At 39.1% G+C, this 25,730-nt stretch overlaps 1 protein-coding gene across 2 annotated transcripts in view; it reads left to right on the top strand.

The window, feature by feature from the left end:
* AKAP7 (A-kinase anchoring protein 7) overlaps positions 1–25,730 on the top strand; it is a 145,200-nt gene that overhangs the window by 14,633 nt on the left and 104,837 nt on the right. For both annotated transcript variants that reach the window (XM_050949987.1, XM_050949986.1), the window contains exons 4-5: positions 5,924–6,060; positions 14,933–15,093. In XM_050949987.1, coding sequence (XP_050805944.1) covers positions 5,924–6,060; positions 14,933–15,093 — 298 coding nt within the window. The remainder of the gene's footprint in view (positions 1–5,923; positions 6,061–14,932; positions 15,094–25,730) is intronic.

Below are 25,730 nucleotides of genomic sequence, written 5' to 3'. Positions count from 1 at the left end.
GTTATCCAGTTTGTTAGATTTGTGGATTTGACAGCATTTCATGTGTAATCGGTTTTAACATTTCCATCTGTATACTCAGGTTCATTCAACAGCAAAAGGGGAGAGGAACACTTCAAAAAATAGGAAAATGTAAATAGTAAATCCACAAAATTGTAGGAGGACTGAGGATGGGTGTAGAGTATATGAAACAACCTTAACTCATTTTATGAAGTTGAGTAGATTACATTTAGACTGTTTTCCTTTAATAACATGGAATTTGTCCAATTTGCTGTATAAGTCATGGTGAACAAATCACCTCCATCCAAAAACTGCAAACCTGTTACGTAAAGGACATATTTCTGGGTGATTATTGTCTAAAAAGAGGCATTTATAGGCATACTATGTGATTTTTGCATATACCTAGTATCATCTCACTAATACTTCAGTTCTAGTAGCAATGTTCATTTTTGGTTCTGATTCTGCAACTGACTGCACAGATAGACCCTCTGACCCATGCAGAGCCTCACTAAGTCAGCGGGACTCCATCCTTGTGGGAACCACGTGCAGGATCAGGGCCAATGTGTCAAATATCATTAGGGGACCACAGCTGCTTAAATAATTATTTTATCCTGAAATTTGCTATTAAAAATAGTTATTTACTGTTTATTCTAGATTAGGTGGAATATTAAAGTCTGATTTGCCCTGAGTAGAATAGCAGCTCACCCAATAAGGGAGTGTGTGTGATTTGATTTTTAATGTGGATAGATTTTAGTTAAAAATAGACTGATACACTATGTCAGACAAACTCCAGCTACAGTCTAGTGCCCCCAATCCTGCAAACACTTATATATGCTTAAATTTATATTCATCAGTATTCTCATTGATTTGGACTACTCATGTGAGTAAAGTTACATGCATGTATATGTGTTTGCAGGACTGGGACCTAAGAAATACTGATTAGTTCTCTTCCTCCCCCAAAAAGGGTCTTTCAGCGATTTCTTCCATCCACAAGTCAGTGTGTTGTGATAACTGACTTTCTGGAGAAGAACTGGACAATTCTGTTACTGCTAAGAACTCTGGGACAAGCAATGATGGTTAAAGTTGAAAATCTAAATCCATCCCAGTTCACATATATAGGCTTGAGAGTCAATTAGGCAGTTATTAGTTTCACATGTCTCTAAGAAGCATGTTGATGCATATTCTTAACAAAATTGAGAGATTGTTAGAGTTTCATGCAGTGCAAGTGGTTTCAAGATATACATTAGGATCTTTAAGAACATGTATCTCATGGTTGTTTATAATGTTGTTGTAGCTATGTTGGTCCCAGGATATTAGAGAGATAAGGTGGGTGAGATAGGGATAAAAGATATTACCTCATCCACCTTGTCTCTCTTTCTCATGGTTAGCATGCATTGTCTTAGTTAAGGTAGTAATAGCTGAGCGTGATTCCGTCTCACTAGCTGACATATACACTGAGTTTTGCTAGATATGGATGTTGTGAATACCTGTTGTGGCTTCAGCACGGAAAATAAGATATGGTGTTAGGTGTAAAAGTGGTGCTGTCAAAACCAGTACTTGAATATAGAGTCTGAATTAGATTTTTAAAAATATTTGCTACCATACACCATCAGATGTGTTTTAAAGGTCAACCAAAGAGTGGAATTGTAACTGTGCTATATACTCACACACAGACCTCTGTATTGAGGAATTCTGAATAATGCCTGAAAATGAATTTTATAAAACCAAACTAAGTATGAAAACACCCCTTTGATTCAGGAACAGTTTTGCAGTGGGGGATTTTTCAGGAAACATTTAATGAGTTATCCTGCTTGTGACTTAGAGATTTCTCTTGCTATTATTTTAATGGTGTTTTGCATCTTTGGAAGAAAAATATGATGCCCCATTAATTTTAACTTCATACTCTGTTACATTTTACAGAAATAGTTAAATGAAAAATAATAATTGTTTCCAACACTTTTGGTAAATCTACTTGGATGAGGTTCAATTTCAACTGATATGCTATGTGTCTGAAGATGCTGTTTCTAGGTCCTCAAGATTAGATTTTAATTAAATTGATTATACTTTATGTGTTACAACTCTAAAGGTAATCAGTTTTGTATTAACTTTTTAGCATTATTCTTGCATGCAGCAAACCCAAATTCTTGCATTTTAGAATAATGTTATTTGATACTATTCAGAATTACATATTGAAGTTAATGGTGAGGATGACCATGGGATCAGAACTAGACTCCTTTTTAAAATTTATTTTTAACACTTTATTATTTGGAGAAGGAGGTGCGTAGTGAGTTGTTGAAATCTGCCCTCAACAATTTATTTACTGAATTAAAACTGCCAAGGTTTGTGAAGAAGACTGGAAGAATCTAATTAAATTAAATTGTCAGCAAAATTGGCAGATGAAATTTAATGTAGAAAAGTGAAAGGTAATGTACAGTAGGAAAAACCATTTAAACATTTCATATATATTAATGGGTTCATCACAAGATATGAGAGATCTACAAGGAGTCTTCTTTAGCTTAATTAAAATCTGATCTCTGTATCACATTGCTCAAAAGAGTTAATTTAGATAATTGGCTGTATTAAAACAGAAAAGAATAAACAAAACCTGAAAATGGAAGTCTGCAAATTGGTCGTACATCTACACCTTGTTTGTTGCATTTAATTTTGGTTACCTGAATTCAAGCGGGACATGCTGGGGATGGACTTCTCCCAGAGGCTCACAAACATTCTTCTGTGTAACAATATTTAGCCTTTGGAATAGTATAGATTATGTAGAACAGTGGTTATTAACCTTTCCTGAGTACTGTACCCCTTTCAGGAGTCTGATTTGTCTTGTGTACCTCCAAATTTTAGCTCACTTAAAAACGACTTACAAAGTCAGACATAAAAATACAAAAGTACCACAGCACACCATTACTGAAAAATTGCTTCCTTTCTCATTTTTACCATATAATTATAAAATAGCTCATATGGAATATAAATATTGTACTTACATTTCTGTGTATAATGTATAGAGCAGTATAAACAAGTCATTGTCCATATGAAATTTTAGTTTGGACTGACTACACTAGTGTTTTTTTTATGTAGTCTGTTGTAAAATTAGGCAAATATCTAGATGAGTTGATATACCCCCTGGAAGACCTCTGGGTATCTCCAGGGGTATGCGTACCCCTGGCTGAGAACCACTAGTGTGGAATGCTGACCCTCATAGCTGCTCTTTCCGTTCTTTCCCATTTCTGACTTTGGAACAGAGGGGCATCTCCATTCTTACTTCCCTGCTCATTCTCTGACAGTAAGGTTAGCTGTGGTTTACCTCTGGACCTGGCTGTGGTCTGCCATCTTTGAAATTGACCTTGTTCACAAATAAACATCTGGGGGTTTGTTTTTGTTTTGAGCCAAAATAGTCTTGATAATAGCTTCCAAGTTGCATAAGCATATATCTTCTCTATCCTGAAGGGCTTGAATTGTTATAACTGCGCTTGCATTTTTTTTCATTTGCTGTCTCTCAGGAAGGAATAAATTAAACTGTTCACTGTCTTGAAAATTTTCCTGGAAACTATAATCAGAAAAAGCAGCAAAGAATCCTGTGGCACCTTATTGACTAACAGACATTTTGGAGCATGAGCTTTCGTGGGTGAATACCCACTTCGTCAGATGCATGTAGTGGAAATTTCCAGGGGCAGGTACATATATGTTGATGGATTTCCACTCCATACGGCTAAATGCAGTGCCTTGCATGGTGTCTTGTATGAGAGGGGTAGCTGTGTTAGTCTGGATCTGTAAAAGCAGCAAAGAATCCTGTGGCACCTTATAGACTAACAGACGTCTGTTAGTGCCACAGGATTCTTTGCTGCTTTTACAGATCCAGACTAACACGGCTACCCCTCTGATATATAATTAGAAACTGAGTAAACTGGTAATTGAAATGATGGACCACTCCATCTTTATAATATGAACTTTTCCCCATTGGGATAATTGCACTTTTCTCCAGTTTATGACATTAAGTATTATCTGTGCAGTCAATAAATTGCAGTTATCTGCGATCACGTTCATCAGCATTTTGTGTAACTGTGGAGCTACATATTTAATACCTTTTGAGAATTCAGTGAAAGTGTCATTTATTTGTGGGAATGTAAGTGCCAAATTGTGACAGCGGTGAAATACTTATTGCAGTGTAATTTATGATCAGACAGAGGGACATATTTTTTTTCAGATGACATTAGACATTGCCAGACGTTACTAGCTACAGAGAAGCCAAAGCATCTTCCTCTACTAGGCATGTTATTTTTTCCCTTCTTTCTTTGCCATCACTCCCCTTCTGTTCTAATTTGTTACTTACTTATATGGTGCCACAGGAAGTACATGGTACATAAAGACAAGGCTCTCATGTAGCAGGGATTGTCTAAGGCCCTGATCAGGAATGGTGCTGAACTCTTACAACTCTCATTGTTTTCATTGGGAGAGGGTGTTCAGCATCAAAATGAGAGACAAAGATTTGCATGTAAAGGGATTTTCCTTTTTTAATCCAAAAGCACACTCTTCTGTTATGAAAATTTGGCATGTGTGCACACACCCCCACACACGCACCCACACCCATTTTACACAACTTTATAGATTTCAAAGTCATTTTGAGGTCTTATAAATTGGTTCTTTTAGGTGATTTGCACCGGGGCTCGCTTGGCTGTAGTGTTTGATAGATGATAATCTGTTTATAATTCACTCAGTTTAGTTCAATAAATTTTACCAAATACTCAAGATTATAGTAAATCAGCTGTTTGATTTGATTTTCACTAATAGTATATCTAGGCTTTGTAGCAATTTTTCTAATAACCATGATGATTATTGTACTTTCATGTGCAGTAAAGACTGTTGGACAAAATTTATCATGCAAGTCTTCCTTTATGTGTAGTTGCGGATAGAAGGAAAACATTAAGTTAATTTTTTTTAACAAGCAGATTGACAGTATTTTAATAACAGTATGTATCAATATTCTGTTTAAAGAAACTGCCAAAATATATTTGAAGAATGGATACGATCTAACTTTCTCCTCAAATAGAAAAATCAGGAGTTGTAACTCAAATAGCCCAACAAATTATTTACTGAATTCTCATCTTTGTGCTACATACAAGATCTTGGAAAAGCTGGCTGTAGTCCCTCATCCCCTACTGCATCATGAGGTTTATCATAGGCTGGTGGAGGAAGTTCTTGCAGAAGCCTCTAATTTAGAATGTTGACAGCACAACACTGGGGATGAGTAGAGAACCTTAAACCAATGATTCTCAACTAGGGGTACATATAAGTCTTCCGGGGGTGTACATCAACTCATCTAGATATTTGCCTAGTTTTACACCAGGCTACATAAAAAGCACTAGTGAAGTTAGTACAAACTAAAATGTCATACAATGACGTGTTTATACTGCTGTATATACTATACACTAAAATGTAAGTATGATACTTATATTCCAATTTATTTATTTTATAATTATATGGTAAAAATGAGAAAGTAATTGTTCAGTAATAGTGTGCTGTGTGTGACACTTGTATTTTTACATCTGATTTTTGTAATAAAGTAGTTTTTAAGTGAGATGAAACTTGGGGGCGTGTAAGACAAATCAGACTCCTGAAAGGGGTACTGAAAAGGTTGAGAGCCACTTCCTTAAACTGTTCCAGGAATAATCATGCTTCTGCTGAGGAAAAGCTACCACTGAGCCCTGACTCTGGGATGTCCAGCTGTACAATAATAACTCCGTTACTTCCTACCAACTTTGAGTTTACTCAGGCAGGTTAACAAAGATGATAATGAAACTAGCAGAGTTTTTATGCAAACATCTGATGTTAGTAAGTTTGTTTTCTTTCTTGCTTGTGTTGTGAGATAGAAAAACTATAATGACTAGTTTTGTTTTTGTGTATTTCTTGTCTCTCTTAGATTACAAGAGGTATTCAGGCTGTCCAAGACATAGTAGTACAAAAGGATCACAGGCTTTCCCAAGCAATGGTTTGTTGTGGCTCCTTACATGTCACCCTGTTCGTGATGCATTTATCCAGTGAAGAAGAAGTTGGCACGTAAGTGTTTTGCTGTTAAATTATGTACATGAAAAATTTATTTCTTTGGTTGCAGGGGAGTTCAGGGAAGAAGACCCCATTTTAAGGTACATGTATAAAGGGTAACAATTCTAAATTTCCTGAGACTGATCATATACCTACACTTGGGAATGTTCAGAATAACATACTTTGGTGTATGCTTAACCCTTTAATTCTGAGTTGAAACTAAAGTGTGCAGTGGGCCCTGTGGGAGATGAAAGGATTTCAGTTCTCTCACCACCTTACAATCCTTTATTTAGGCAGAGTTATCCATCCATGTCCAGTTCTTCAGCTCCTCCTTAGGCCTGGTTCTTCATCTCTCTTTCTGCTGTGAGTTAGCATAGGTAGTAGCTCCCCTCTGCTGGCTGACAGATGCTTTTTGTTTTTCCTCTAGGTCAACCAACTTATGTAGTTAGTTGATTTTAGCTGCCTCAATAGAGCATGAGGAGAGAGGTGAAGTCACAGTCTCAAGTAGCTATATATAGGGCTTTAAAGATCAGTATCAACACCTTGAATTATACTTGGAAGCAAATACAAAGCCAGTTTAGTCTTTGAAATAGCCGGTCTCATTAAGCACTTGGGCTGCATTCTACAACAGATGAGCTTTGAATTATTTCTGGTGGGAGTCCAATGTAGTTGCACATTATAGTTTCAATCTAGAAGTCACAAAGGCTTTGGGAACTGTGACATAGTCCACATACAAGAAAATAGTTTCATTTATTTTGCCAAATACTGATGAATAGCCCTCCTGGGATTTCAGGAAGAGTTGGGGATCCAGCAGTCCCCTTAAATTGCATACCTCCTTGAAGAAGGGTGAGCAAACCTTTCTAACAGTACAGGCAGATGAATATTATACATTAGACTAGGGATCGGCAACCTTTGGCACGCGGCATGCCAGGGTAAGCACCTCAGCGGGCCAGGCCAGTTTGTTTACCTGCCATGTCTGCAGATTCGGCCGATTGTGGCTCCCACTGGCTGCGGTTCGCCACTCCAGGCCAATGGGGCTGCAGGAAGCTGTGCGGGCCGGGGGATGTGCTGGTCGCCGCTTCCATATCCATAGTACTACAGTGTAGTATGATAGAAAACTAAGGTTAAGTTTCTCTTTTAAAGATTGTTTGACTTTACTAAATTTACAAATTAACTATAAAGTAATAAGAATTCATTGACAGAATTAACTGAGAATTTCCAAACTTTACTGTGTGCTAAGTTTGTCAGTATAACATTTTTCAAAGCTGTTTTTATGAGTGGTGCACAATTTGGTAACCTTCATTTACATTTAACTACATTTTTTGTTTGGCAATTGCAGTTAATAAACGTTAGCTGTTTGTTTCCTTGCTTTAGTCAATTTTTGCATTAGCCTTAACATTACTACATTACAGTTACATCTGAATGTGCTTGTTTTTTCTGGTCTTTTTATTTCAATTGTCAAGTGGTTCTCAAGTTTTACTCCAAATTATCTTGAGTTTGACCTAGGTCACTGCAAATAAATCAAGATGCATTAAGAACAAATGAATCAAATCCTTATTTAATTCTGTGGGAGGAATGCTTTACATGTTCATCTCCCTAAAAAACAATAAGCAATATTATTTAAGCAATAAGACACAACAGACAGTGTTTTTGTTGGCATTGTTAGAAGGCACAAAGTTCAAAGATATATGATTTTCTCTGAATAGTGCAATCATTACTACAGAGCACTACTTGGGGTGTCTTAATGTTGTTATGAAATACCAGGTGTGTATGATAATAAACTAGTACATTATTATGATGTCATCTGGAGCTAAAAATTCTAATTGTATTAAATGTTCCTAAAATTATTTTGTAGTTACAATTCCAAGTTTTAATTTAGGGCATATTTAGCATTTTGTCTCTAGTAAGGGATTAAACAGCCTTTTCATGGGTACTTCATGTTTTATGTGTCAATGGAAACATTTTGGTAGCTAGGAGCATGATTCTCTCAATAAGAGAAAAATATTAAATGTACTGAAAGTATTTGGGCTTTATTGCATTAAGTTGCAATAACAAAAATGAGATATTGGACTCTCTAAATTATCTGCTGTGCTTGTTTCCCCCCCTTCCACTCTCATACATTTGGGACATCAGAACCCCTTGGGCTCTGTGCCCTCATCCCTCCCCAGAACACATGAGCAGGAACCTACCAGCTTCTACCCCAAGAGATGATGCATAAGTAAGGCTAAGATTTTGTCATGGTTATTTTTAGTAAAAGTCACGGACAGGTCACAGGCAATAAACAGAAATTCACAGAAGCCGTGATCTGTCTGTGACTTTTGCTGCTGCAGCTCATGGTTTCCCCTGCCACCATGGTGGCTGGGAGCTGTGGGGTTCCCCCACTGCCCGCGGAAGCTGCGGTGACCATATTTCCCCAAGAGAAAACGGGACACCCCCAGCTGCTCACCCGAAGTGTCTCCTCCTCCCATGCAAGGCTCTCGCCCATCGTTGGAACGGTGAAGAGGGCCCCCTCAGGAGTCTGTCACCTGTCGCTGGAACCTTGCAAGGGGCCCCCTGTCACTGCTGTTGACAGAACCCTGCCACGGCCCTGCTGGCTGCCAGCTCCAGAGTCCCACAGCCTCTGGGGCTGAAGAAGAGAATTTCATGGAGGTCTCTGGAAGTTCTGTATTCTGTGACTTCCATGGCCTCCGTGACATAAACATAGTCTTACGCAAAAGGCCCTGCTCCCCTGATGGGAGAGATGCAGAGGAAGACAGCAGGGAGAACAGGCCATTCTAGATCTGTTGGACACCCTCTCATCCCCTCAAATCCTCTGTCCCCTGAAATACAAGGGCAAGAGCACATGAGCTTCCTCCTGCCCTGGGCAATGGCCCAAGGAGTCCATTGCTGCCTTAGGGCAGCTGCTGTGGTGTAATGGAAGTATGCTCTCAATGACTCCAGATGATTTCACATCCTGCTGACGTCAGCAGAATTGTTAATTGATCTAAACTGTGAAAGTTCAAGAAGTGGGGGCAATATGCGGTTGACTGCTAATTAGAGATTGATCCTGAAAGAGAGAGATGCAGAGAAAAAGGAGATAACTGGCATTAAAATAAAACAAAAGCTGAAAGTAATACAATATAATAGGAGGCATTAAAAGCAAAATAAAAGTTTCTGTGAGATGGCTGGGGTGAAAGAAGGGCATGTTGGTTCAACAATAGGGGAGCATATTGGTTGAGGTGTCTGTGCAGAGGGAGAAAAAAATATGTGGCTAGGATCGGAATATGGCTTGAGGAAACCACAATTAAAAAATGTAATTGAAGTACCTTTGACTGTTGCTCACATTAACTGTCTTTTTCAGTTTTCTTTGTCTAACTGCAGTGTAGTCTCTTTGGACAAGGAATGTATGTTTTTTACATAGTTATATAGGTCCTACACAATGGGAGCTTGATCGTGATTGGGGGATGTGGGCATTTAATAATAATAATGCTCTAGATTGCTTAAAGTAGAGAATTAAGGTTTTTAGTTCTTTCCTGCATGTGTTCAAATCGATTCTTTCAAAAGATTAAAGAGTGAAAAGTTGAACTGTGCTTTCTTTGCTTTTATATACTTCACTAATTTCTAGTACAGAACACCACTAGATTTACAGAGAGAGACAAAGTGCTAAATAACTTTTAACAAGTTTGGTTTCAGCAAGATACATCTTGGCCCTAAGTTGCTCTCACATCTCAATGCTAGAGCAAACAACTGGTAACTTTTAAAAATAAAAGCATTGAACAGAGAAAGAAAGAGAAACAGAGAGACCCCGTATCTGATCCCCTCAGCACGCATATACGAACAGTTGAAAATATTCTAATTTGATTTGCTTATATTAACTTTGTTTTTATCAGAGACTTTTAAATTAACAATTTAGAAAACAGCTGAGATCCATACTTAAATGTCATAATGTTTAGATTATATAATTGGGGGGAGAGATAACTCAGTGGTTTGAGCATTGGCCTACTAAACCCAGTGTTATAAATTCAATCCTTGAGGGGGCCATTTAGGGATCTGGGGCAAAAATCTGTCTGGGGATTGGTCCTGCTTTGAGTAGGGGGTTGGACTAGATGACCTCCTGAGTCCCCTCCATTTTATGATTCTATGAATTCAGAAAAAACATGGACAGCTCCTAAAATCCATTTTACATATTCCTAGAGGGATGTTTTGTTCCTGTCATTATTTCCTCACCCAGCTCTGAAATCTAGAGATCATTGTAAATTTCCTCTCATTATCTCTGAATGTTAGTTGAACTGAGTTTAAAAATATATAACAGTACCATGTAACAGTAAGCTTTTGTTTCAGTCCAAATAAGTAATATTTAAATGTTACTTGAAATACTTTATAAATGGAAAAACAGTAATATAGAGTCAAATCTTGCTTGTTCATTTATATTAATATTGAAGTCTCTAGGAATATTTGCTTGGGTACAGTGACATGGGTTTGTCCCATCCACTCTACATTTAGAAAACAATTCTAAGAGCTATGAAAATGTTAAGGTAGCATACAGAAAAATGTGAAATTGGCTAGAAAACTGGGTAGAAAACCAATTTATTAAATCCATCTATTAGATAACACACATTGTGAAATCACATACAACTAATTTTTCAATGAGACAAAGCCAAATTGAAAAGACTCTGCTCTAATCCAAAACTGATCCTTCACAGCCCATCCATCAGGCAAAACCTGAGTCAATAGATGGGCTTGTGAGGTATATTCAGTTAATGAGGGACCACTGTTAAAGGCCCTCTTTTGAAAAATATATATTACCAGTTCCCAGATGTAAAAATCGAGAGACTGTCAGCTTGATGTCCCAGTTGATATCAACTGTTTGCATAAGGCACAAAAAAAATTAAAAAAGACCATGTCTAAGGTAACCAGGACCTGAAACAAATTAGCAGCCACTAGCAGTCTGTGGAACAGTAGGCTAATATGCTTCATTTGTAATATCCTACAAAGAAAGGCAGCTGAATCTGCACTTGCTGAAGTTTGTGAGACATCTTCATGTATAGCTCCACATAGAACACACTGCAGGAATCCAGCCTGGTGGTAGAAAAGGCTTAAGTGACTGAAGAGGTGTACATGCATAAGGAACAGTCAGACCCTTTTGTCAAGCACAGATGAGTAAAAGTATGTTTGTCCACTGATCTTATCTAGGCATCCAGAAACTTACAGGTTTTATTCACATGGTGAAGGTTGCAAACTTCATTTTAAAAATTGGCAAGGATACCCTAATGAAAAGAACATATCACATCTGCTGTTACCTCTAGATGTGTTTCTAATTCAGCCAACATCACTTTTTACCTGAACTAGGTTTCAGTCAACCATCTAATTCTCACACAAGCCCCCAGTACCATAGAGACATTGGAAAAGTAGGGGGGAGTGCTGTTCAGATACGATTATAAGAATGTACACACACCCTTGTAGGTAAGTGTATGTGTGGGCATAATGAATGAAATAATCTACCATATCTGATAGAATATGAAAGTTCTTAGTAGCCATGATGATAGCTTGCATATAAAAAGAATCGTAGAGCTAGAAGGGACCTCGAGATATCATCTAGTCCAGTCCCCTGCACTCATGGCGTGACTAAGTATTATCTAGACCAAATACTAAAGATAGATCAAAATAAATGATGTAGATTCTACTAGTGCCTCTAAGGGTACATCTACACTGCAGACTCCTTATATAAGCGTATAGAGTACGTACACTGCATGCCTCCCTAGCATGTGTATAAACAGCAACGTAGACAGTGAGGGACTGCTTAGGTGAGTAAAGACATGCATGAATCCTTAAGGTAGACCTCTACCCCGATATAACACTGTCTTCAGGAGCCAAAAAATCTTACTGCGTTATAGGTGAAACTGCATTATGTTGAACTTGCTTTGATCTGCCAGAGCGTGCAGCCCTGCCTCCGCAGAGTGCTGCTTTACCGTGTTATATCCAAATTCATGTTATAGCGGATCATGTTATATCAGGGTAAAGGTGTATATACCCTATGTGGCTCCTCATACATCCAAGCAATACCTCCCCTTTCTACACTGATACTTTTTAGCCGTGTTGTGACCTGTTGCTGGAGTCTTTCTCCACCGCTAGGAATTGCTGAAGCCTTTCCCCTCCAAAGGGAAACACTCCAGCAGCAGGGAAAAGTTTTGGCAGGGCAGAGGCAGCGAGGAAAGCAGATCTGTCAGCTTGCCACTACTGGAGCCTTTCCCTGCCACAGGGAGTTGCCAGAGACTCTCTCTACCCCAGTGAAAGACTCCAGCTGTGGGGGAAAGCTCTGACAGGAGTAGACTGTGGAGCTGCTAGAACTTTTTCTTGCTGCCTCCTCACTGCCAGGGCCTTTCACTGATGTGTGTAGCTACACACTGCTTCATGGACACAGCCTGCTTTTTACTACGGGGTGTGGCTACGTGTATCCTACGCAGTGCCACCAGTGGTGTGCAGTATAGACATAGCCTGAGAGTATATCTATTTCGCAGGTAATTACTGCCACCTAGTGACTATAAAGTCAACATTACATCAGTGAAGTAAAAGGTTAATATTTCATTGACAATAGCTAAGGAAAAAATTCATTGCAGTAGATGAGGAAAACCACATACAATACAACTTCCATCACAGAGTTGTATGTCTTATAGCCCTTATGGCACTAAAAATGTAGTTACTGATCTCTCTACCTCCTTGAATCTGAAGGTCATTTCAAGACAAGTACAACTATTTCACATGTACAAAAATGTCTATTGAAAATGATTATTAAAATGCTAACAGATCTTGTTTCTCAACTAAAGCATACATTTATTCTTATACCTGCATGCCACTTATCTCCTGTTATCAACAAGATAAAGTAAGGAAAGTAATAGTGCTTCCTATCCCAAAGTGCTTTGTAAACTGATTGCAATGATATACAAACTATTACAAAGGATCCTTTCAAGCACCAATGAGGTACCACTGGAGCGAAATGCAGCATCTTTTTAACACAACACAGTAACGTTATGCAATAGTTTAGGATAGGAGGTGAAGTAAAATGCCATATTTAGTTGAAATTTCAGGACAAATTAGGGAAGCAGAATGTTTAGTAAAGTTGGAATTTGGCCAGTATACTGAAGATTTCTGGAAAGTTTGAGCAAAATAGCTCTTGAAAGAGTGAAGAACAATATTCGTCCCCCCAACACCAATCTGGCAGGGGACCTCAATCTTTTGTGTGGTGCACCTCAACAATGACTGGCCTTTGTAATTTCAGATTAAGCATGGTCATACTGCAGTACTTAAATGAGCAGTGTATATTTGAAAAATACTCATTTTAAAAGAACAAACTTATAAATGTTTGAAAATGCAGAGCTGCATATATACAGTAAGCAATTCTTATTAGATGTGATGCACAGGCGTTAAAAAAGACATCATCTATTTGAAAGCTAGTCTGTTTTAAAAAACAAGTTAAATAGTATTTTGTGGTATTACACCTGGCATCATGTCCCCCAGACAATTTCTGTGGTTTTACATTACAAATTTTTTTTCTATTGCTCTGTGAAAGAGGCACAAAAATGGAAAAACTGGCAAATTAGTCGCAAAGGGAAACAATGAAAATGACAATACACAAAGTAAGTAAACTGAAAAAGAGAATTTTTCCCTTTGATTGTTCAGTTACTGTAATCTTAAAAATCACACTTAAAATTCAGAAAATTATTTCCCTGTTATTGGTGCAAGTAATAATTAAGTTGAAACTGTCCTGTTGACTGTTAAGTGACACAGGCTCAGTTAATTCAAAGCAAGGAGCAGAGCTATAGAGCTAGAACAGAGACAGAGGAGCCCAGAGTTAATGAGACTTCCTTAAAGATGTGCCCAATGCTTGGATTTTGCCACAGGAATTAATGTTGGCTAACTGAGTACTGAACATGTGCATTTGAAAATTTTAAATTCTGTAGGTGCACACTTATGCTCAAATCCTGGTCCCTTAGCGTCAGTGGGAGATTTGCCATCGATTTCAATGAGATCAGGATATTGCCTTTAAAGAGCAATGCAGTATGCATCTTTACACAACTAGTTATATGTTGAGTTTCAGAAACTGGTTATGAGACTCACATACTCTCATCAGCTCTCTAATACCTTTGTTGTTCCCGCAACATGCATTTGCAGAATGTTTTTGATTGCATGTAGGAATCAAAGACCTCATTGCCCCTGTGATGCTTTCCCAACATCAGATCTCTGTTTAACAGTCTGGAACTGCACTGCAGTGCACTGCTAGCCCAAGGTGTGGCCATGATCAGTCATATTTACAGTACCATTGCCTGGGACCAGATCCTCAGGTGTAATCTAACATAGCTCTCTCTGGCAACCCCCAGAGCTATGCTCGGTTCTTAGCTTCCTCTTCCAGACAGTCTCAGGAAGGCCTCTGTTCTACTTTCTAGATACAGATCCATTTTTAACAACTGTGATTCCTTCTCCCTGGTTCCCAACCCTGGACTAATTAGCTGAGTCTCTACTGGGCAGAAGGTTACACCTCTAACACCCATGTTTCTGGAGAGTGTATGGTTAAGCGTAACCATGTGTTTCTGGAAAATAAATATTTTCCCAAAAGCATCTACATTCTGATAGGGAGTTTTGGCAGGGAAGGTGTATGAACAATAAGGAGTGAATTCACTGGTAACCACTCACAAAACAAAATACTCGAGGCTTTAATAAATGTTTGCTCTGTAACCTTGGGCAAGTCTGTCTCAGTTTCCTTTTCTATAAAATGGGGCAAATAATACCTACAGGACTGGTATAGGCATAAGGTAACACAAAGGTGTTGTGAGGCTTAAATTGAAGTCTCTGAATGGGAATACAAAACAATAAATTTATTACTATGTCAAAGAGATTTTTCTTCCCTTCACAGAGCAGTTGGTGCTCTTTTAGAAAGCAAAGATGCAGTAGAAGAACTCCTACAAGGAAAACATTTGGATTTATCATTTCAAGGAATTGATGATTTTAGAAATGAAGTTGTATTTGTGAAGTTTGCAGCGAGTGACCATACAGCCGCACTTACGGAGATATCAGGTAAAACTTGTTAATATCATTACAAAGTGCTCAGAATGCTCTTCTAAGCTCTTGCTAATATAGGACTATGTTATCCACTAAATGGGCAGTACAGTAACTCCTCACTTAAAGTTGTCCCGCTTAACGTTGTTAAGTTGCTGATCAATTAGGGAACATACTCATTTAAAGTTGTGCAATGCTCCACTCTTAGGTTGTTTGGCTGCCTGCTTTCTCCACAGCTGGCAGCCTCCCTGCGCCTCCCGCCCACTGGCAGACCCCGCGGATCAGCGCCTTTCCTCTCCTCCCCCCGCCTCCTGCCCGTGGCAATCAGCTGGCTTGCGGCATTTTGGAGGCAGGAGGGAGTGGGGGAGAAGCCAGAATGCAGTGTGCAAAGTAAAGGGGGAGGAGGTGGTGGGGGAGACGAGGCAGGTCAAGGGTTGGGGCTTGGGGGAAGGAATGGAGTGGGCAGGCTGGGGGTCAAGCCCAGGGCCGGCTCCAGGCACCAGCGCAGCTAGCAGGTGCCTGGGGTGGCCAACGGAAAGGGGCAGCACTTCCGGCTCTTTGGCAGTGGGTCCCTCAGTCCATCTTGGAGGGAAGGACCTGCCGCCACATTGCTGCTGAAAAATATGAAGCGGCGGTGGTAGAGCTGCGGCTGCTGATCACCTTTTTTTTTGAGGGGGGGGTCAATTGGGGCTGCAAAAATGCTGGAGCCGGCCCTGGTTGAGCCCCCTGCCCCTGGTGCTTGCAGAGTAGGGGAAGCTGCCCTGGAACCTACTCCTCCCCCCATTTACATTAATTTTTATGAGGAAACTGGATTCACTTAACATCATTTCACTTAAAGTCACATTTTTCAGGAACATAACTACAACGTTAAGTGAGGAGTTACTGTAATTACAATTGGAGCTTACACATTCTTCTGTTGGGAGGGCTGGCATTTCAGACCACAACATTCATGGATTTTTTGAGCTCCATGGATGCCCTCTGCAGTGGTTCGTGGCCCATCTTTGCACTGTTCATCCCAAAATCCATGTTTACTATCTGCCCTAGAACCACCCTCCTAAAGGATGTTAACTACATCATGGAGGAGAAAGATAGGTAAGTTAACATTGATTGAGTCAGGATTAACTTCCTTACAAGTTTCATGGGTTGGGTGTGTTGAGACAGTGCATCTCCATGGCTTCCTCCTTGATTCACCTCATTCCCCATGCTCATACCTGAAACATCATGGAGCACCCTGAGAAGGCTGAAAAGGCAATAATATTCCCTCTCTCACCCTGGGTCATAGAACCATACAATTAGAAGGGATCACAAGGGTCATCTAGTCTAACCCTCTTCTCAGATGCAGGCTTTATTGTGTCTAAACTATTCAAGACAGATGGCTATCCAGCCTCCTTTTGAAAACTTCCAGTGAAGGAGTTTCCATGACCACTCTAAGCAGTCTGTTCCATTGTGATTCTGTTACTACTGTTAGGAAGTTTTTCCTAAGATTTAATCTAAATCTGCAGTGCTGTAGTTTGAACCCACTGCCTCTTGTCCTGCTCGCTGTGGCAAGAGAGAACTTTTTATGACAGCCTTTCAAATATTTGAAGACCACTATTATGTCCCCCCTTAATCACCTCTTTTCCAAACTAAACATACCCAGTTCCTTCAGCCTTTTCTCATACGACTTGCATTCCATACCTTTGATCATCTTTGTCACTCAGCTCTGGATCCTTTCCAGTTTCTCTACATCCTTTCTATACATTGGTGACCAGCTGAGCCTAAGCAGCACCAAGCAGAGCAGTATTATCTCCTCCTGTGATTTGCATGCTATGCCTCTGTTAATGCAATCTAAAATTTTGTTTGCTTTTTTTTTGTAACAGCGTCACATTGTTGACTCATGTTGAGATTGTGATCCACCACAACTCCCAGATCCTTCTCAGTAGTGCTGCTGCCAAGCCAGTTTTCCCCCTTCTGTATTTGTGCATTTGTTTTTTATCCTCTGTAGCACCTTACATTTGTCTTTGTTGAATTTCATTTTGTTGTCTATAACCCAGTTCTCCATTTCATCAAATACTTATACCCTACCCTTGCTGTAATTGAGGGTATATCATCCATAATTAATCCCACTGGATTAGAAAAAAACAACAAAAACAAATAGAAGGTCAAATGCAGACCCTCTTTCCATGAGTATGAAAGTTCCCTAGCCAGTGGGACATGGGCAGACCAGGAGAGGGGTGGGACCTGAGAATCTGCCTCACGAAGTGGGCGTGGGGCGTAAAAGTCCCTGTCACTGTATTGGGCTCCCAGGGCACCCCCTGAACTCACATAGCTTTTGGTCTTTGTTTCCAGGCAGCCAACACCACACCTCCATCCAAGGGCTCTGCTCTTCTCCTAGGTCTGACATCAGCTGAGCTGGGCTTCTCCCTTTTACATCTTCCCTCCAGGCCTGACATGCCTTGCAGGGGTGGTAGGGCTCCTTGAGCCCAGTACAGTCCGTTAACCTCATCACATACACCCTGTCACAGTCCCACATAGTTGCTTCAGTCTTTGGGCTGAAGGTAGCCTCTATGGAGGAACTTTGGAGCCATGCTGCAGATTGTAGAGTGTGGATTCTCCCCCCCTCTCCAATGTATCTGCTTAGCACCTAGTCTGGCTTCTCAGACTGAGTGCTCTGCTTAGAATTTTAGTTTAAATAAAAACAGACATGGCAAACATAAATGTTGATTGTGTTCCTGCTGCAAAGTGTTCTAAGCACATACTTTTTATATTTAAAAAATAATGAATTTTAATAATTACTTGGAAGAAGTTTCAGGTATAGGTGTCAGCATTATTTTGTGTTAGCAGCAGCATGATTTTCATGGCAGTTGTGGGTTCATCATAAAATACAAAAGATTGGAGTGTAGATATCACTACTATTTTTCTGTTTCTAAATCTAACTCCAATGTATTTTAGAACAGAAAGGTCTGAAAGAAAGAAAAAATAAATAAATTTATTTTGTGGCTCTTTTTTTTTTTAGCCTATCTATCATGTATCTTAAGATCATTTAGCAGACCATATTAGCAACTTATTATGTCTGATTATGGAAAAAGCCCTACTGAAACTATAACTATGCATTCTCTTTTCAAATTATTTAATTTAGATATTCATACACATTTTTAAATGTTTATTGAAAGTGCTAAATATTTATTATATTTTATTTATATATATAAATAAATAAAACACAGCATTTACTCCGAAACAAAAAGAAATAAAACCATTCTGGCCACAAATCCCCATCAGTGGTGACCACATCCTTGAAGTATAGTGATACCATGCGATAACTGTAGAATTGCTATTGCTGTATTTTAGTGTTCATGATCCCATAAGAACATAAGAATGGCCGTACTGAGTCAGACCGAAGGTCCATGTAGCCCAGTAACCTGTCTACCGATAGTGGCCAATGCCAGGTGCCACAGAGGGAGTGAACCTAATGGGTAGTGATCAAGTGATCTCTCTCCTACCGTCTATCTCCACCCTCTGACAAACAAAGGCTAGGGACACCATTCCTTATCCATCCTGAATAGCAGCCATTAATGGACTTAACGTGCATGCATTTATCCAATTCTCTTTTAAACTCTGTTATAGTCCTAGCCTTCACAACCTCCTCAGGCAAGGAGTTCCACAGGTTGACTGTGCGCTGTTTGAAGAACAACTTCCTTTTCTTTGTTTTTAACCTGCTGCCCATTAATTTCATTTGGTGGCCCCTAGTTCTTATATTATGAGAACAAGTAAATAACTTTTCCTTATTTACTTTCTCGATATCACTCATGATTGTATATACCTCTATCATATCCCCCCTTAGTTTTCTCTTTTCAAAGCTGAAAAGTCCTAGCCTCTTTAATCTCTCCTCATATTGGACCCGTTCCAAACCCCTAATCATTTTAGTTGCCCTTCTCTGAACCCAAGTTAGATGAAACTCATTTTGAAAGACACATTCGATTTTTCTGAAAATTTTCCTCATGATTTTACTACAGAGTTAAGGTTGTTTGGACACCTTAATTTGTATTTCCATATACTTTTTAACATTTAACCTTAACTTTTAGTATTTTCTTGGTTTGCAATGCTTGTTTTGGGGAGAATTACAGCAATGTATTATATCCTAAATTGCTGATACGTACAGTCAACCTTTGAGGGGTCAGGAGAAGAGAGTGGGGATTTGGGGGGAAGAGAAGGAAGCAGAAATGTCCATAGGTCTCGGTAGGGGGAGAGGACTGTTTTTGGGGAAAGGAACCACAATGGCACTACGTGAAGAAGAGATCCGTGCTGTAAGGACTTCCCTTGTATTGCATCCTCAGTGCATATTGTAGCAAAGGCAGCAGTACCAAGGGGAGCCTTTCAAGCACTGGATTCCCAAGCTCACATGTGACCATGCAATCTGTAGCAGTAACAGATGGGGCCAAGTGATTTACTACTGAGAACTTTTGACATGTGAGTCCAGTTTCTCTTATGTCACTGGCTCGTTTCAACTAATAGAATTGTTGTTTGTAGATTAGCTGTAGAGGAAGGGTTGAGTTTTCGCTAATGTCAAAATGGCTTCCCTTGAAAGTGACCTCAACTGTCAACCTAGCTCCATTTGTATTTAAATATAGCAAATATACCAATTGTTAATTGTTAGCTTCAATATAACCTGATTTTTTCAAATGTACTTTGTGCATGAGATTTAATGAATCTTAACTTTATGAACATTTTGAACAGTCTTTTATTCTGATACTGAGATCATTTGGGGGGGAAAAAGTTTGACACAAAGTGCTAACTTTCTTAAAGGACACATTCTCAAGTTAATTTTAGTTCAAACAACAGTTTTTACTTGTGAAATCTCAGAAAATTCACTCTGGACTCTGTAATTCTGGGGAGGACCCATATTCTTAATAAATCACAGAGAGGTCAAATCCATGCTTTAAGTGCAAAACTCAACTCTGTTCTAACTATGGACCCACAACCCATTTGTTTGTAACAGCTATTGGCTTTGGCACATCAGATCAAACCTATCATAAAATATAGTCCTTGAAGCTCAGTTAGTATAAGTATAGATCAAAAATAAGTGTAATATCAACTAAGTTCTGTTCTCCAGAAAAGCGGCAGATGGTGCCTGGATCAAAACAAAACAGAGAAGACACATCATTGCATCGCTCTAAAATCTGGGCTTAAAGTATGTTGTTCATAAGTATTTAATAAAAATATCTCAGAGCACAAGAAATGTCTCTAGTTTGTCATTGTCCTTTTAAGCTATGCCAGCAATTTCAACTATTTCTTGGAAAGGTCCCCTTAAAGAGACTTTCAGTACTGATGAATGATCCTTTGTGCTCTGAGGAATGTGAGATCACACCATTTTTAAATATGGGCATAACCCATATAGAACATTTTTCACAGGAGCAGAGATCACAGCCATCATATTGTCTCTCGTACGTCCCAACAGCATATGTTAATAAAGACTTGTTCAATTTTTCTCTGCTTACTCCAGTATCTCATGTATCAGTTCAGTTTCCCAAGCACTTTTTGATTTTAGAGTTTATTAGTCTGGTCCTTATAAAAGACAGAATGACAAACAAGCAAAGGTAGGGAACTCATTCAGCAGTTGTGACAAAGTTCCTCCTCTACCTTGGTCGGTCCTGCGCTTATTGGCAGATTTGCTCACCTCAGCGATCTTCCCCACAGTCTGGATCAACGCCTCCTGTGTCTGATCAGGAGTTGGGAGGTTTGGGGGGAACCTGGGCCTGCTCTCTACTCCGGGTTCCAGCCCAGGGCCCTGTGGATTGCAGCTGTCTGTAGTGCCTCTTGTAACAGCTGCACCTCCCTGGGCTACTTCCCCATGGCCTCCTCCAAACACCTTCTTTATCCTCACCACAGGACCTTCCTCCTGGTGTCTGATAACACTTGTACTCCTTAGTCCTCCAGCAGCACACCCTCTCACTCTCAGCTCCTTGTGCCTCTTGCTCCCAGCTCCTCACACGCACTTCCTCTCCTCTGGCTCCTCCTCGCCTGACTGGAGTGAGCTCCTTTTTAAACCCAGGTGCCCTGATTAGCCTGCCTTGATTGGCTGCAGGTGATCTAATCAGCCTGTCTGTCTTAATTGGTTCTAGCAGGTTCCTGATTACTCTAGTGCAGCCCCTGCTCTGGTCACTCAGGGAACAGAAAACTACTCATCCAGTGACCAGTATATTTGCCCTCTACCAGACTCCTGTACCACACTGGTCTGGGTCTGTCACACAGTCTACAATAAAGTACACTGCTGCTGGTTACAGTTTTATTATTTGAAGCCGCGCCTGAATTAGAGGTATTTCTAAAATCCAGCCTGCTGGAAGTGGAATAGTGCTCTCAAATCCAAAGTGATTTCAGTGGTTTCTAACATTATTATTTCAAGTACTTTATGGCCTTTTAGTCCTATGGTAAGTCTGCTTCCCCACTGTCATGTCCCAAAATCTCATTGGGACATTTACAAGATGATTATATATTATACAGAGAATTTTAGAAAGCTATGGTAAGATCATTCGTAAGCTGATTGCTTTTTTCCAGGTCTCCCATGTAAGAGAATGAATGGTGGCTATTTGTGACCTATTTGGGGTTGTTGGGGTTTTTTTTTTGCCAGATTTGTGTGTTTTGTTTTAATTATAATATAATATATACTATTAAAATATAACAGTACTGTTTACTTTATCCAAGCCTGGATGAACACAGTATGTTTGAGCAAGAGTAAATATCTAGTTGTTGGACTTGGTTAGTGAGATGTAATGGAATGTTGGAGGGTGAAATATTTCAGCTTTGGTCTTCTCTCTAACCAGAGAAATCAGATATGCTACAGACCAGAATAAGTCTGAGTTTGAAAACTTCAGAGTAAATGATTCAAATCTTCAAAATAATCCCTGGCTAATGTAGCTCGGATATTGAAAGCCACCATCTATAAAACTGTAAGAAAGTAAGTGAGAGCACTTGTGAGTAATTTTCTAAATGATCTCAGATTAGTTGTCCAGATTCTAAGACTGGCATAAGATATGATCAGACTTTGACCTTTTGTCTTCAGTAAGACATTCATTCACAGTAAACAAACTCATAGTTAGATCAATGTATCACCAAAACCTATATATCAAGGTGTGAGGGGAAAGGGGATAACAAAGCTGGGTATTCTTGGGCAAGTCACCGCTCTGTTCCTCAGTTTCACCATCTGTAAAATGGGGATAATAATGGAGACCTCCTTTGTAAAGTGCTTTGAGATATGCTGCTGAAAACTGCTATCTATATAAGAGAACCGAGGAGATCACTCTTCATCTTTACAGTGGTTGTAGTTGCAGCGTGCTTAGGTCATTCCTTAGACTTGGGCCTACAGTTCAATCTCCAGACTTCTGCAGTAATATTTGCATTAATTTGGAATTAATTTTGAAACAACTTGGAGAGCTGGACATCTGAAGAAAATGGCAGAAAACTGAAATTGTCTGACTTATGTGACTTTGACAGAATATTCTGAAATCTTTAACTGTCAGGCATCTGACATTTAGAACTTAGTTGCCTCAGATTCCTGGAATCAAAGTACAATATCTCTTAAATTCCCATAGAGTAATTATCAGTGGTTCACAGTCAAGTTGGAAGGGCATATCAAGTGGGGTCCCACAGGGATCAGTTCTGGGTCTAATTCTCTTCAGTATCTTCAACAACGATTTAGATAATGGCGTAGAGAGTACTTTTAGAAAGTCTGCTAAAGATACCAAGTTGGGAGGGGTTGCAAGTGCTTTGGAGGATAGGTTTAAAATTCAAAATGATCTGGACAAGCTGGAGAAATGGTCTGAAGTAAATAGAATGAAATTCAATAAGAATAAATGTAAAGTACTCCACTTAGGAAGGAACAATCAGTTGGACACTTATAAAATGGGAAATGATTGCTAGGAAGGAGTACTGCAGAAAAAGATCTGGGGGTCATAGCGTGTGACAAGCTAAATATGAGTCAGCAGTGTAAAACTCTTGCAAAAAAACCCAAACATCATTCTGGGATGTATTGTAAGCAAGACAAGAAGTAATTCTTCCGCTCTACTCTGTGCTGATTAGGTCTCAACTGGAGTGTTGTGTCTAGTTCTGGGTGCCAGGTTTCAAGAAAGATGTGGACAAATTGGAGAAAGTCCAGAGAAGAACAACAAAAATGATTAAAGGTCTAGAAAACATGATCTATGAGGGAAGACTGAAAAAATTAGGTTTGTTTAGTTTGGAGAAGAAAAGATTGAGAGGGGACATGATAGTTTTCAAGTATATAAAAGGTTGTTACAAGGAGGAGGGAGAAAAATTGTTCTTAACCTCTGAGGACAAAAAGAAATGGGCAGAAATTGCAGCAATGGAGGTTTAAGTTGTACATTAGGTAAAACTGCCTGTCAGGATGGTTAAGCACTGGACTAAATTGCCTGTGGCAGTTGTGGAATCTCCATCACTGGAGATTTTTAAGAACAGTTTAGACAAACACCAGTCAGGGATGGTCTAGATAATACTTAGTCCTGCCATGAGTGCACGGGATTGGACTATATGACATCCTGAGGTCCCTTCCAGTCCTATTTGCCATTATTCTTTTATCACAAGTATACTATGCTCTGTGAAAACAAACTCAATTTTCTGCATAAGAATAATGCTAAATCCCACTTTTTGTTTGGTCAAGAAGTTGTGGGAATGGATCTTCAGTATATTGTCAGTTATTTATGTGTGTCAAAAATTAGGTTTCTTACTTTTTAAATAAGTATCTGTTTCCTTGGCATCTCAAAATGCAATCTTTTGAATGTTGGCATGGGTGAGAAAAAATGAGGCAGATTTTTGTGTGTGTCCAATACGCTCAAAGTGCCAAAACGTTATAAATAACAGGACAGAACAGAGACAAAATCCAATTTTTTAAAAATATACTGAAGTCCTTCAAGCAACACAATTTAGAATATCAGCTAAGAGTAAAATAATTCAGCAAGAAGACTCACCATTTAGTTTTAGTGTTTTGCTGAGAAAACAAAAAGTACTTCTTTAAATGTAAAGAGATGACAATTAAAAAAAAACTCAACAGAACCCATTCAAGATAAATGTGTATTTCTAACCTTAATGAAGTCAAGAACTCTTTTTTATTTCGGTTCCAGTGTTACACAGCATTAACGTACCGTTCTTATTCAGGCAAATCTGAAGTCACTGGGGATTAGGACTGAGGTCCCAATTTGGGAACCAGCTCCACACAGGCACAGGGAGCCAATTGCAGGATTGGGGCCTAATTCCACTGGATTTAATTGGAAAATGGGGAATTTTGTTTGGACACACACAATACAAATATTTAAAAAGAGATGTTCCTTTTACCTGTACCAGACCTCAAGACTAGTTTTACATATATAGAAAATGCAAGGTCAATTACGATATTTGTATGAGTAAGCAAGAAAATATTGAGCAGGAATAGAGAGGTGTTGTTACTACTATGTACAGTATTAGTGAGAACATTCCTAGAATATTGTGGCCAGTTCCTGTATCCACAATTTAAAAAGCGTGTTGACAAATTAGAAAGGTTTCAGAAAAGAGTTAAGAATGATTTGAGGTTTGGTAAACCTACCTTCCAGTGAGAGATTGTTAAACTAGATTGAGTTTCTTTAAAGAGAAAGTTAAGAGGTGACTTGATCACAGATTGTAAGTACCTACATGGGGAGAGTATTTATATTGCTTCAGTCTTCAGGGCTGAGGATGTTAGGGAGATTCCCAAACCTGAGCCGTCCTTTGTAGGTGACAAATCTGAGAAATAGTCACAAATTGAAGTGTCATTAGAAGAGGTTTTGGAATTAATTGATAAACTTAACAGTAACAAGTCACTGGGACCAGATGACGTTCAACCAAGAGCGCTGAAAGAACTCAAATGTGAAATTGCGGAACTATTAACTATGGTTTATAACCTGTCCTTTAAATCAGCTTCTGTACCCAATGACTGGAAAATAGCTAATGTAACGCCAATATTTAAAAAGGGCTCTAGAGGTGATCCCAGCAATTACAGACCGGCAAGTCTAACGTCAGTACTGGGCAAATTATTTGAAACAATAGTAAAGAATAAAATTGTCAGAAATGCAGAAGAACATAAATTGTTGGGCAAAAGTCAACATGGTTTCTGTAAAGGGAAATCATGTCTTACTAATCTATTAGAGTTCTTTGAAGGGGTCAACAAACGTGGACAAGAGGGATCCAGTGGACATAGTGTACTTAGATTTCCAGAAAGCCTTCGACAAGGTCCCTCACCAAAGGCTTTTACATAAATTAAGTTGTCATGGGATAAGAGGGAAGATCCTGTCATGGATTGAGAAATGATTAAAAGACAGGGAACAAAGGGTAGGAATAAATGGGAAATTTTCAGAATGGAGAGGGGTAACTAGTGGTGTTCCCCAAGGATCAGTCCTAGGACCAGTCCTATTCAACTTATTCATAAATGATGTGGAGAAAGGTGTAAACAGTGAAGTGGCAGAGTTTGCAGACGATACTAAACTGCTCAAGATAGTTAAGACCAAAGCAAACTGTGAAGAACTTCAAAAAGATCTCACAAAACTAAGTGATTGGGCAACAAAATGACAAATGAAATTTAATGTGGATAAATGTAAAGTAATGCACATTGTTAAAAATAACCCCAACTATATATACACAATATGATGGGGGCTCATTTA

The sequence above is a fragment of the Gopherus flavomarginatus genome, chromosome 4, assembly GCF_025201925.1.
Source record: "Gopherus flavomarginatus isolate rGopFla2 chromosome 4, rGopFla2.mat.asm, whole genome shotgun sequence".
NCBI classification, from domain to species: Eukaryota; Metazoa; Chordata; order Testudines; family Testudinidae; genus Gopherus; species Gopherus flavomarginatus.
Note: the sequence above shows the minus strand (reverse complement) of the source record. Positions and strands in the feature narration are given on the sequence as shown.